Source organism: Pseudorasbora parva, chromosome 3, assembly GCF_024679245.1.
Source record: "Pseudorasbora parva isolate DD20220531a chromosome 3, ASM2467924v1, whole genome shotgun sequence".
Classification (NCBI taxonomy): domain Eukaryota; kingdom Metazoa; phylum Chordata; class Actinopteri; order Cypriniformes; family Gobionidae; genus Pseudorasbora; species Pseudorasbora parva.
Genome location: NC_090174.1, coordinates 31,967,725 through 31,982,632, shown reverse-complemented (window position 1 = coordinate 31,982,632; position 14,908 = coordinate 31,967,725). Strand labels below are relative to the sequence as shown.

Below are 14,908 nucleotides of genomic sequence, written 5' to 3'. Positions count from 1 at the left end.
TCACATGACACGGGCTGCTAAATATTAGTAGTGTAGTAGTGTACTGATAAATTCTTTAAAGGTGTCATATGATGCTATTTTCAAAGATCATTATATCTATAACATGCTTTAGTTTAAAGGAAATGTATGTAAAAAATGTATTTCAATTAATAATAAAATGGCTCTGATATGTCACTAGACATTAAAGGAGTACTTCAGCGCTGGGAAGATGAATTTGTATTTAAACTGGGTCATTAATGTAGTAGAAATGTTAATATCTGATAATGCTAATCGCTGAAGTAATCTTTTAAGAAATCATGTTAATTTCAAATACTTATATCACTGACAACAGTAGTCCGGCCAGGATATTTAAAAGTTGTTGTTGCAGCCCTCAACTGATGTTGATGTTGACATGTTGTGTTTGGGCCTGAAGCTCCACCCTCCACCTATCTACCAATCACGAAGTCAGTAGTGTTTCGGCATCCGGGTTGCAAGATCTGCTCTAGTTACCACAGCTGCAGTTCTACAAACGTTCCTGCAGATCCTGGAGCCGATCTGGCAACCTCGAGTCAGGGGGAGGGGGATACACCGCTCTACAGTCATTTGAAAGGGATTGCAGTACCAGTTTTGGCCACAGTCTTACATAGACTTAGCCTAGAAATCTAGACACACCCTTGCGGCAGCAAATCTAATCTGCCAGCGAGTGTGGTCTAGCAACTCTCAATACCCTTCTGAGCTGTAATCGCCTAACTGTTGCCGGGCCAATCACATCGTGTATAGAGTCGGTGGGTGGGGCCATAATGACGACGGCCGAGTTGCGTTTGCGTGCTTCTAGTAAACACAGAAACTGGCGAACGGCGGTCTTTCGAATCAGCTCTGACCGTGACTCTGAAAGACTTGGAGTTAAGCTTTTCTCTGAGAAAAGAACAAAGAACGGCACTGAAGTCATTCGGAGTTTTGCCGGCCGGATACGGTGAATGTTTAATCTATAAGCGCTATCCTATCGCGTGAAGAGGGAGTTTGAAAGACTACCGTTTATCCCGCCCCTCAGATTGAGCCCTGTCAATGGTGAGTTTCCAGACCAAACATCTTGGTGGGTCTGGCTTGTCAGGCTAACATACACTTCCTTTAATGTAAAAAAAAAACAAAAAAACAAAAACATTATTTTTCACATGCTGTGCCTTATTCCTCTATACTCTTATATGTCTTTCTACACACATCAATTGCTACAAAGGCCCTCCTTCCGAAAAGCATAGTGTGCTCTGATTGGCCAGCTGACTCACTGCGCTGTGATTAGCCGAAAACACCTCAAGCTTGTGATGAATATGTAACACACTCTTACCGTAATCATCAACTTCAGCTTGCAAAGCAATTAACTAAAGACAGTTAATAATGTCATCAGATTTACTATATCAGTTTGAGCCCGAGTCGGATTCTGAAAATGCAGATAACTAAGCTCGATTGGAACCTGATACTCATCTGTGTTTACAGTACGCAGGTCGCGGCCATTTTGAAAGCCCAATGGTTGCTTTCTGCTTCAGCTCTACTTGAACAGCCCAGTCTGAAACAGAACATGTAGTGTATCTAAATTTTTCATCTTTTCACCACAAGTTATAAGGGCAGAAGAGAGGATACTATGTTTGTAAACATGAATCCATCTCTGCATATTTGATCATAAGAATGACAAACAATATGCTGCAATATGAACAAAACGCTGCATTTGAAAAGTCAATAGCAAATACTTTAACAAATAATAAAATAACTGACAGGCTCTGATTCAGAAGCACCAGATTGCTCAAGCAAAAAAGGAATTGCCCTAGCCTGACGTCCGAATATGAGTCTGAAACTGCTCCATTGGGCTGTAATTATTGTGCGTGTTTCAACCCGAACCAGGAAAGACATCAATTGGATAGACCTACAACTATCAACTTTAGGGCTAGTAGTTGGCGGGTTTTGTTGTAAAAACTTGGCAACCCTGTCTGCACGCGAGCTGAATTCAGGCTGGAATACACGACCTTTGCCGGTGTTCGCGAATACCGGGACTTTTATTATGAAGGGACGGGAGACAGTCGCCGGGCGCCTGCACTGCTCCGCTCTTCCGGTTATGATTTTGAGGTAATGCAGCTCTGTTTATTATATTAGATACATTTAAGTGTGTTTAAAACGATGTTATGACGTTACTCCGTGCGTTCACTTGTTCACACTGCTAAGAGAAAAGGGCTCCTGCCAAATAAAAGCCGAAACCGAGGGTAACGCAGATATGCCGCAATTGACAGGCGACTCCCTCAAACGCTATGTTGAAACGTCCCTGTCCTTAGTTAAAAATAGCAATTTTCTCACAATTTACAAATAGTTGGAAACATCTGGGATATTGTAGGTACTCAACTGAACAAAATATATAACACCGGCCTAGTGTTTTTTGGATATTTTACTGCAAAAATACTACATAGTGCACCTTTAATGTAAACTGAAAAATAGATAATATCATTAGCTCAGTATAAAAACAAGAGAAGTCAATGTAAAAAGTCCTCAACATAGTAGAAAAACAAACGTTTGTGGATCCATGTATGAAATTAGAATTTCATAAATGGAGTGGGTGTACCTCCTGGTCCCTTCGAAAAAGCCGCTATAAAGTGACAATTGTCTAATTATATGTATTAGGTATAACATGAAATGGCTAGTCTAGGTTTAGTCTAAAGTTAATATAATTAGCATAAATTAAGGTCCGTTAAAGTCAAAGAAACATACAAGTCAAGTCACCTTTGCTTATATAGCGCTTTTTATAATACAGATGATGTCAAAACAGCTTTTCAGTGATGACAAGAAAATAATGCAACAAAGTTTGTTTTGACTGTACTGCCGCTCTAGAAAAAATATTGTCATACCCATCTTGAGACACACCTGTGTGTGCGTGCATGTGGACATTATTTTCAACACGTTTCCTTCTTTATGCAGGGTGTCATGCATCCTGTAGGGTCTGTGTGGGTCCGGACGTCTCGGACTGCATGCAGTGTGTCAAACAGGAAGAAGTTCTGCAGCCTCAGAATGGACATGTCTCTCACGGGTCCTGTACGTCTGCCTGCAGGCCACAGCATTACCTTGACACAGATCAAACTTGCAGAGGTGAGCAAAAAAGAAGTCATATTTTTCTGTCAACATGAAGAACATGATTTTTGATTCTAAGTAGCTCCCTGATTATAGAGTGATGGCAAGATAAACGCTGGGCAAATAATCTGCAAGCTGTCGCGCTGAGTGATACGCTGCAGGTTGTTTGCACTAGCTATTACCAGTGTCTTTATCCTTGATGACTGAAGATCTGCAGTGTATTCCAGATACACAAGGGCTGCTGTACAGGATGTTAAATACACTCTCCAGGGGGTGTTCATTTAAAATTCAAATCCCGACCAAATCCTACCAAAAAGGATTAAGAATGACATTCTGTTGTGAGCCGTCATACAGGAACACAAAAATTAATTACACTTAAACAGAATATCAACATCTGCTTGTAGGATGTTCATCAAGACTTAGAGGCTCTCTATCTCTATAGTACCACCAATACCTCACTCCCATAGCAATAAATAAGGTTTACATTTGCTTTTGAAGTCATGTCGAATGGTGTCTGAATTTTGCACAGTGAATCATTTCTGTATTTATGATGTTCCCACATGCTGAGAACTTGATGGAGTTTTGGTTCCAGTATACGGTGCATAAAACTGAAATGCTGTGCAGTTTTTAATTTATCCCAATAGGATCAAATTATTTGTGCAATTGTATCTGAAATAGCTTATAATGAAATGTTAAATTAAATTCAATTAATTAGTAACACTATACAATGAGGTTCAGTTGTTTAATGAATTTGGTCTCATGAAGCATATCATTTTAAGTTGTATGTAAATGTATAAATATACTGTTTATTGCTAATATGTTTTTGTTCATAACCTTACACTGTAAAAAAATGCAGCTCTCCAATAGAAAATGGAGACTACATTTTTTAGTTGGCCAAATTGAATTTCTGTGAAATAAATTCCATCAATTCACAGAAATTCAATTTGGCCAACTGAAAAATTCAGATTTGATCAGTCACTAGAAAATTTTCAATTGGAAACCCGAATTTTTACAGTGTACATAACATTGACCAAGATTAATAAATGCTGTTAAAGTATTGCTTATTGTTGGATCATGAATGCATTGACAAAATTAGCATTTCATGAAAGCTTACCTATTGAATTTTAAAAAAAGAACGTTTTAGTTGCCGTTAAAGCAGATGAAGGTATTGAGGAAGTGGCCAACGGGGTGTTCATTCAATGGGTCCACTGTCATGAAGCTCAATAATATAATGATGACAAGCCCCTCTTTCTTCAATGAAGACCTTTGTGTTGAGCCAGCATGCTCAGACAAATGTAGAGCTTCCTCAGGGCTACTTGTCTAAAGTGTGTGTGAATGGGTGTGCGCGCATGTGTGTGTGTGTGTGTGTGGATGTGCTGAAGGATCAGATATCATGCAGAGGAAATTCCAATCTGTAAATCCCTCTAAAGACAGTCTCTCTGCAGACTGTGTGCGTGCGTGCGTGCGTGTGTGTTTGTATTTTTCTTTTATTATGTTTGTGTGTGTGTTAGTCTGACTCAATAGTGTAATGAGAACAATAATTACTTGCATTAAAACTTGACTGTTATTTGATCTAAAAGTAAACACAAATGTAATTTATCTCAATTCAATTTTAATTTAAGTGTGGGCAACCATTAATACCTTTATTAATAGCAATCATTATATGGTGATTTACAGCTCCATGCATTGAAATACTTAAGTCATACTTTTTTCATATACTGCAAACTCAAGAAGTATTCGAACACTTTAATTACAATTAAAAATGTCAAAGTTTTTGCATTAAAATATGAAATCAAGTGGTATTTATTTAGTAAGAAATACAAACAGACTGTTCAAAGATATCCAAGAAGTATTTTGATTCTAAGCATAATGAAATAGATATATTGCTGTCATATGACTTTAATGTAATTGGTTGGGGCTACTGTCTATTCATACAATAGCTTGTTAAGGTAACGTGAATGAAAGTAGAAATGGGTTATTCAGTTGCATGCAAGTGTAAGTAAAGGTCAAGCACAAAATTGTCAGTATCCAGGTTGTCTCAGACTTTTAAACTATGCTGTGTGTTTAAAAATTCATTAAGAGTGCTTTAAACCTCCAAAACTGATGCACCATTCCCATCTTTCTGGCTCCATTTCAAAACACACCCCATGGGCTGAAATGTGATTTAAAAGAAAAAATGATCAATATGTGAGGCCTTTAGGCATGTTTATTGTGTGTCTGAATTGCATTAACAGAAAGCTTAGCCTTGTCTCCAATTCATTCAATAGAATACAAATTGTCTGGGTTAGTATTTAGCACACCTACTATTCTTCTTTTGGGAACGTACTGAATTACGAGAGTAGATAAACCCCTTTGTTCTGACTGACAATGCAACCTGGCTGAACAGACAAATAATTTAAAGACAAGAAGACAACTTCGGTCACATTGGAGCATGGCTGTTGACACCTGTGTCCTAAGGGCTTTACATCAAATCAAGAAGATTTTCAAGGGCCTCTGTATGTTTGTATTTTCCAATTATTATGTTTGTATGTGTGTGTGTGTGTGTGTTCACATTTAATCTGGTATTGAGTACTGGAGACGAGTTCAGACTTCACACCCATGACAGGCTTTCTTTTTGGAGCCTACTGCTTTCATTCAGCCGTGTGCACATGGCTCATGTCTGACTGACAGCCTTTTTAGAGGAAATGCGTTTTGTCTACATATAAAGCTTAAAGGCAGATTGAGCATCATGTCTACAAAACAGTTGTCTGAGCCATTTGATGAATTTGGCTTACCAATTTACCTGATAACTTAATTAATATTGCACACCTTTAAACGTTTTTTGTATGTCAATATCATACACACACACACACACACACACACACACATACACACACACACACACACACACACACACACACACACACACACACACACACACACACACACACACACACACATTTACTTCAAAGCTTTTGATTAGAGCTTTAGTCTTCTATGCTCACCAAGTCTGCATTTATTTGATTTAAAAAACTGTAAAAACAGCAATATTATGGATTTTTATTGCAATTTTTTAAATATATTTACCTGTGATGGCTAAATTGTGATAAAGTTTGTAGTTCAGAGATGAAAGAGGCGGGACATCACTAAAAATAAATAAATAACTAAATGAATGTAAAGCGACAGCCTTTCCTGGATGACCGACCATTATTATTATTATTATTATTATTATTATTATTATTATTATTATTATTATTGTTGTTGTTGTTGTTGTTGTTGTTGTTGTTGTTGTTGTTGTTGTTGGTTAATTTGACTACTTAAGCAAGTCTTTGTGGTTTCCGCTCCGTAGTTTCAGTGTGTTCACTTCATATTAAGTCTTTAACAATAATATTTCACTTAAAACCATCACTTTCTCCCTCCTTTTCTCTTTCAGAATGTCACAGCTCATGTTCAGGCTGCACTGGTGGAAGTTTCCAGAATTGTACTTCCTGTGTACGACCCAGTATCCTTCACCAAGAGCGGTGTCTCGATAAATGTCCTCATGGTTTCCATGTTCAGGACCGTACTTGCCAAGGTATTTATGGGTGTTATTCTGTTCTGTTCCTTCAAACATAAGAAGACCATTTCCCTGAGGATTAATAAAGTTCAATGGACTCTTTTATGAATCTAATGTTATGCTCATTATTTCCTCTCCCTTCAGCCTGTCATCCATCATGTAGGGAGTGTACAGGCCCGTCTCAGGCTGACTGTTCAGCCTGTCCTGCCCATGCCAGTCTCCATAACGGCTACTGCCGAACCAGCTGCCCTGAGGGCCAATATCTGAATGCTGTGGGCTACTGCAACGGTGAGTGAAAATCAATCTTCCCTGACCATCACCAAAGCATTGCTAAAATGCTTCCAAATGACACCTTTGATCTAAAGCCATTGCACCTGTCTGGATTTAAGGTGTCAAATGGGCACATTTGCCTTCAAGGGAGGATTTGGTGTTCAAAGGGCACTTCAGGTATTGTTGTTAAGTCAATGCCAAGAGTATGGAAATGGGGAAGTATGTTAATGCTTTTGTTGAATGTGCTTTGAGCCAGTTTAATTCATGAAACTACTCGATTATTTTACCCTGTTATTTGGGTCGTAATGAAATGTGATTGAAGTACCAGTCTGTGTCTCATAAAGGAAGAGGTTTTGTGCAATAAACACGAGAAAACAAATAGGATAGGGCTTTAGAAAGTCCTTCTTTATTAGAAAATAAATGTGGCTTTCAGTCAAAATAGGCACAGCACATTTGTAAAATACTGTACAAAGAACAGATTGTGATATTAACCAATAAATGTGAAATGATTTGGATTATTGGATTACATTTTACTTCAGTGCTGAGAGCAGATATTTCTTAAACTGTGCTAAATTTTGTTGCCATAAAAAAATGTGACTTTCAGAGCATTTGAAATAAATATTTCTGTTCTGTTCAGTTCAGACTTGAAAACAAGTAATTCCCAAAAATCTCAATCTCAAGCTAGGACAGTATACCTTTTGATATATTATTTATGTTACCTGTTTTTGTTTCAATTTGTCATAGCTCATAGTTTTATTATGCGGAAAAGGTTACAGCCGTGCTTTTAATGGCTGATTAATAATTTTAATCATTGATAATTGCTTTTCCTCAGAAACTTTGCACAAACCTCCATTTCTGTTCAGATCTTGTTACATGAATTTGCAAAGCATGAGCTCTATGTATAATTTAAAGAATCTGTACCAATGAACCGATAGTCAGCCTGAGAAATAAGCCAACAGATGATATCATTGGCCGATATGCATCTTTTTATTATCAGCGCCCTCAGCGTGTCCAGGGCAGGGAAGCCAGTCAGCTCCCACAGCTGATGAGGAGTGAGAGAAGATATACAGATAAAAGAGTGTTTACTTTTTCACCTTTAGAACATTGTTAAGATAAGAATCTGATAAGATCTTTTTTTCCCTCTATTTCCTCCCCTGAGTTCAGGATGTTCTCATCGATGTGCATTATTATAATAAACACTGTCTGTCTCTTTGTTTCTCTGTCAGAGTGTGAGGTGGGATGCCAGCGGTGTGTGGCAGACCTTCAGTCAGGCTCTGGTACTGTGTGTTTATGGTGTAAGGTTCCCCGGATGCTGCTGCTCGGAGATCGCTGTGTGCCACAGTGCCCACCCAAATACTATCGGTGGCATGGAGCCTGCAAAAGTAAGTTAAAATGAGAAAAAAAGGGAATATAATTCCCACAACTGTTTAAAGACAGAATTTTGTTCTTACCGGTGTGAGGCTGCAAATGATCCAGTGAAATTGTATGAATTACTACACCAGATCGAGCAATAACACAAGTTTTTGTTTCTCTGAAATACCTATTATTTTAATGTCACTTACTACATTTATATTAGAATATAACGGAAAAGACATGAATCAAATTTTTTATAGTAATGTGAGGAAAAATGTAATTTGCAATGAATTTGTAATGCCGAATATGCCTAATATTAATTTATCAAACAATTTTTTTTGACAATTAACATATTAGTTATGTGAAAATACATCTAGAACATCTATACGAATAAAAAATGGGGAGAATGGAGCTTCACTGTTTTTTTTTTTTGTTTTGTTTTTTTTGCTTATTCAAATCTTTTCCTTTTTTTTACACAAATATGATTGTGATATCGCAACCATGGCAATAAGATTGTCACAATGTGCTTTTGTGCAACCCTGATCTGCATCACATAATGATAATTCATCGCATCTTTTAACATCATCTAACCGTCTTCCTCTGAGAAAACCGTGTGCTGCTTTATTTCCAGCATGAGTTTCATTATGTAGATTGAGCATCATCAGTCACACACAACGTCTAATCTCAATGCCAGCATCCTCTTTATGCACAGGTTTGTCATTCTACATGAACTCTCAATGTAATATAGCCAGTGCCACTGTTTTCATAACCCTGATGCAATTACCTGGGATGCTTTGAAAGTGGCTCCTCTGCTGACAGTGTAGATGAGACGGTGCATTTGTTTTTATTAGGGAGTGTGATGTAGTGCTCGGCTTTAATGCAAAATCTTTTAAGATGCTGATGTGATCTATAAAATGTTATGACCTTCTTTAATTGCATGCTTTTGCATGTTTTCATCGGAGTGTGTATGTGCACACGTGTGCTTATATGTGAGTGTGTATGTATGTCTGTATTGGCTCTATGCCTAAAGGCAAAAGGCCATTAATGGAGATGTACTTGCACTAAGTGTCTGTGTGCCTTCATTGAAGGTGATATGTCAAGTTGACAGCAGACTGAATGTCATATTTGAATGTATATTTCTGCTAATGTGAATGTCCTTGGCAACAGAGCTGATTAAAACGGCAAGATTATCTGATACATTATCTGATACCCTTATTTTCTAAGATTCTGAGTTTAACAATCATTATCTGCTAAAACTCAGTCTCTTCTTAATCACTCATTTGCATCAGCACAACAGCAGTTTACAATGTGTATATATAATATTAGATATTATTAACAGTAAGTTAGAATTTACACAATGGAAGGTGTTAATAATGGTCAACCATCCCTCTCTCTAGATACCCTTATTTCCAAAGTTGTGTTCTTACCTACTGGCGTAATACTCTTGTCATCATTCTTATTGTCCTGTGCCTGTGCTCTCTAGGATGTCACTCTTCCTGTGAGGAGTGCAGTGGGGATGGTCCTCTCTCCTGTAGTTCCTGTTTGGCGCCTGAGGTTTTGGCCCCATCAGGTCTCTGCAGCCCTCGCTGTCCAAATGGATATTACGCTGATGAAAACAGGGTGTGCCAAAGTAGGTACAGCCCTCCAAATCCATCCATCCATCCATCCATCCATCCATCCATCCATCCATCCATCCATCCATCCATCCATCCATCTATCCATCCATAACTTCAAATGGAACCTTTATAGAAAATCAAATCAAATTTGTGCATAATCTGTTTTTGTTGATAATCATATTTGCTACATCAGGCTTTATATTACATATTATATTGTGATATGCAGTGCATGCGTAAAGTATTAACAGTGCTTCACTTTTTTACATTTTGTTGTTACAGCCTTATTCCAAAATGGATTCAATTCATTATCTTCCTCAAAATTCTACAAACAATACCCCATAATGACAACGTGAAAGAAGTTGAAATGTTTGCAATTAAAAAAAATATATATATATAAATAAATAAAAAATCACGTGTCTCCAGAGATGTTCAATCTTGTTCAAGTCTGGGCTCTGGTTAGGCCACTCAAGGACATTCACTGATTTTTTCCCCATAGCCCCTCTTGGCTGTGTGCTTAGGGTCATTGTTATGTTGGAAGATGAACCTTCACCCCAGTCTGAGGTCCAGAGCTGTCTTGAGCAGGTTTCATCAAGGATGTCTTTGTACATGAATGCATTTATCTTTCCTTTGGTCCTGACTAGTCTCTTAGCTCCTGCCACTGAAAAACATCCCCACAGCATGATGCTGCCACCGCCATGCTCTACTGTAGGGATGGTATTGGCCAGGTGATGAGCGGTGCCTGGTGTCCTCCAGAAATGATGCTTGCCTTTCTGGCCAAAGAGTTCAATCTTTGTTTCATCAGACCAGAGAATTTTGTTTCTCATGGTCTGAGAATCCTTCAGGTGCCTTTTGGCAAGCTCCAGATGGGCTGTCATGTGCCTTTTACTGAGGAGTGGCTTCCTTCTGGCCACTCCTTACATCATACAGGCCTGATTGGTGGTGGAGTGCTGCAGAGATAGTTGTTCTTCTGGAATCTCGGGATGCTGGTGCTCTGTCAGAGTGACCATCAGGTTCTTGGTCACCTCCCTGACTAAGGCCTTTCTCCCCAGATTTCTCAGTTTGGCCGGGCGGCCAGCTCTAGTAAGAATCCTGGTGGTTCCAAACCTCTTACATTTATGGATGATGGAGGCCACTGTGTCCATTGGGACCTTCGATTGCTGCAGAAATCTTTCTGTACCCTTCCCTAAATCTGTGCCTCGATATAATCCTGTCTCGGAGGTCCACAGACAATTCCTTGGGCCTCATGGCTTGGTTTGTGCTCCGACCTGCACTGTTAACTGTGAGACCTTATATAGACAGGTGTGTGCCTTTCCAAATCATGTCCAATCAACTGAATTTATCAAGTTGTAGAAACATCTAAAGGTTGATCAGTAAAAAACAGGATGCACCTGAGCTCAATTTTGAGTGCCATGGCAAATGCTGTGAATACTTATGTGCATGTGATAAAAAAATAAAATAAAATAAAAAGTTTGGTAATTTTGCAGATTTTAAACGATCTTCTTTTACGTTTTAATTATGGGGTGTTGTTTGTGGAATTTTTGAGGAAATGAATGAATGAAATACATTTTGGATTAAGGCAGTAATATTACAAAATGTGGAAAAAGTGAAGTGTGAATACTTTATGATGCAGGAAAAATATCTTGATTTTATTCTGTATTCAGAGGCTAAAAATATGCAATTTGGTGCAGTTGCTGATATTTATATGGCCAAAAAGTAAGTTGAAATTATGATAGCTGGTAATGTAAATCAATTCATAACAGTACAACAGACTACTACTACTAAATATCAGTTGTCACTATATCTCCCAATAATTTGTCTTAGCAAGATTATATAGTCAAGCAAAAATATCTGTACCCTGACCTGGATTTTAAAAAAAATGAATAGCCTTTTAAAACAGTACAAACTATCAATCATATGACAGAAGGTATGTAGGAGATTGTGTACAATAGGTTTTTTTAGCCAAGTTTTATTTATGATGATAATTTAAAGACATATTACATATGATACAGGATTAAGTATTGATGAAATCCTTATTTTGTGTGTTTCAGTGTGTGACACTCAGTGTCTGAGCTGTGAGATGGCGGGTGTTTGTACATCCTGTAGAGATCCTGCTAAAGTGCTTCTGTTTGGGGAGTGTCAGTACGAGAACTGTGCTCATCAGTACTACCTGAACACCACCACACGCACATGCAGAGGTGAGTCTCTGCATCTGCCATACATGAAATGTTCAAATAAATATTAATTTAGACTAGAAACTTCCCATCTTTTCTTTCCTGATATATTCAACCATTTTAAAAATGTAATTATATTTAACATACAATTAAATAACTTATCCTGTGTTAAACAAAACTATTCATTTTATTTTGTCCATGAGGTATATGATTTAAATTCTTTGATTTGTATTTTTGTTGTATCGCTTATTATTTTTTCCTTGCTGCTCCTTTTTCTTCTTTTGTAACCTTTGACCATTCATCATATAAAGGCTGAAATACACTACACAATGTTTTCTCAGAAAGTTCTATTCTAGATTTCTTAGCTTCAGACTAGGATTCCATCCAGCTGGAGGAAATCAAACATGTTTGATTTTTTGTGCCGATTTCAGAACATATATTATTTTCATTTTTCATACGTCTCCTAGCAACAAGGCCAATGTTTCTGTGTGAGTTTGTTGTGTTCGGAACAACATGAAAGTCTGTTACTGTATGATACTCACTCATTTATTGTACGATGGCCAATTTTTCCCTGTAACCATTTACAAAGTTGGCAAGTGTATTATGCCTATTGTTTTAAGATCGGTTGAAAGCTGTGTATTGTATTCCAGCCTTAAAGAAATATCCTACATACTCTCAATCAGTCCATCATATCTGACGTGAATCCTTAAAATACAACAACAAAAAAGGCATTTTGATTAGGGCTGTCAAACAATTAATCGTATTTAATCGCAAGTTTGTGTTTACATAGTATATGTATGTGCTGTGTTGGGTATAATTATTATTACAACTCTCATAGATGAAGTGTACCTATGATGAAAATTACAAGCCTTTCATCTTTTTAAGTCGGAGAACTTGCAGAATTGCCATACAACGAATAAAGATTACCTTGAAAATATTTGAAAAAGAGCACATCAGTAATGCAGGACATCATTGTTGTTTGTATCTTTATGGATGGACACAATCTAAATATCATATGGATAATATTAGGGCCTGCTTTTGAGTGGAAGTAAATATGGACATCACTGCCAATTGGATGTAATGTTAAATAAAGTTAGCCACTGTTCCTTTCAGATGAATGTTTGATATATTTTGGCTGGGAGAGATGATGAGGTTATATAGATAGAGCGATGAAAGAAAGCGAGTGCGCGATGGGGCTTTTTAATGAGCTTAACTGATTTAGAGAACAGAGGTCTGGTGGTGAGTTATCAAATGGTCGGCTAGCTCTTTCTTTAACAGATGATTTGAGAACTGAAACATTGTCGCTATCTCTCTCATTGTAAGTCAAGTGGTGTGTTGAAATCCTTCATATTTCTTTTTTGTTCAGATACTATTCAAGCTTGGTTTTGCAGATAAGCGAACCTTAAATTAAAATAAAATAAAATCCATATAAATGATGAGGCAGTTTGGATTGGATGAACTTGCTACCTTGCCAATGGTCGGTAACCGTCTTGCAGATAGACTAATGAACTATATTAATTGGCGGGCAAATTGTTTATTCATTGCACATATTAAATGAAAGAAAAGATCTGTCACTGTTTCTGCTACATCACAACTTCAATGGGTTTTTAAGCACTTTGCGTTGAGCACTCTTTACTTACAGCATAATCACTGTAACATACAGTCTCTCTTGGTGTATAAACATTTCTAGAAAGTTCTCCGTTCCTTTAGGCAATAATGTTGTCAAAATGTTCATACTGAATTGAAAGTGGTTGGTCTTTTCTTTATCATATGCGGTTTTGTCCTTCAATAAATGCAAAGCTAATGCTAATCGGTCATGCTCTCTCTTCACTGTCTCTTGGCCTTTTTCTTTTTAATGAGCTTTTCTTCAATTGATCATATTTTCTTCTCATATCCCACCCACTCACTCTCTCTTTCACTCTGTTTCTCTCAGAGTGCGACTGGAGCTGTAACGCGTGTCGCGGACCCCTGCGAAGTGACTGTCTGCAGTGCATGGAGGGATACGTCCTGCAGGATGGCATTTGTGTGCCAGGTTGCTCGCCAGGATTCTACCAGGATGCAGAGAGATGTCTGAGTTAGTCATCAGCAAAACTAACAACCTTCATTATGAGTCCAACCAATCAATTTTCCAGCTCAATAAACTTTGACATTTCAATCTCTCAGTCAGTTGTCACGGTCGGAGAGGGGAGGGAGGGAAGGGAGCGCCACTAATTTCAGCTGTATGGTGCCAACATCAGCCGCTGTGCTAGAGCCAAGGTTTAATGGCACTTTAATGGATTGATTTCAAATTAGACTGAAAGTCTATCAGCAATGCTGTAAAGAAGCACATGACTCTCACTTAAAATTCACTTTCTTCTGTCTTAGATTGATATCATCCCGCATTATCCAGTTATTGTAGCCTCTAGTGTCTAACTCACTGACACTGAAACAGTTCAGCAGATGAGCTGGAATTTGTTTTACATCTATTATTATATTTTAATCTGTTTTAGTATTGTATAATATGTTTATATTTTTAATAATAAATGTGCACTACCATTTAAACTTTTGGGGTCAAGAAGATTTTTTTTAATGAGCACTTTTATTTATTAAGGATATTTTAAATTGATCAAAAGTGCCAGTACAGACAGCAATATTACAAATATCCCGAATAAATGCTGTTCTGTTATGTTGATCTTTTTTAGTCTGCATGAATCCTGGGGGAAAATCTATTGTGGCTCAAGACAATATTATCATATTAGAATGATTTCTAAAGGATCACGTGACACTGAAGGCTGGAATAATTGAGAATATTCACCTTTGCCTTCACAATGATGAATAGCATTTTAAAATAAATCGAAATAAACAAAGTTATTTTACATTGTATTGCTATTTTTACTGTT

The 14,908-nt window shown here is 37.5% G+C and overlaps 1 protein-coding gene across 2 annotated transcripts in view; it reads left to right on the top strand.

Moving 5' to 3' along the window:
• Nucleotides 1–14,908, top strand: part of fras1 (Fraser extracellular matrix complex subunit 1) — a 149,537-nt gene that overhangs the window by 71,764 nt on the left and 62,865 nt on the right. For both annotated transcript variants that reach the window (XM_067438432.1, XM_067438431.1), the window contains exons 18-24: nt 2,935–3,102; nt 6,497–6,637; nt 6,764–6,907; nt 8,116–8,271; nt 9,726–9,872; nt 11,907–12,053; nt 13,963–14,103. In XM_067438432.1, coding sequence (XP_067294533.1) covers nt 2,935–3,102; nt 6,497–6,637; nt 6,764–6,907; nt 8,116–8,271; nt 9,726–9,872; nt 11,907–12,053; nt 13,963–14,103 — 1,044 coding nt within the window. The remainder of the gene's footprint in view (nt 1–2,934; nt 3,103–6,496; nt 6,638–6,763; nt 6,908–8,115; nt 8,272–9,725; nt 9,873–11,906; nt 12,054–13,962; nt 14,104–14,908) is intronic.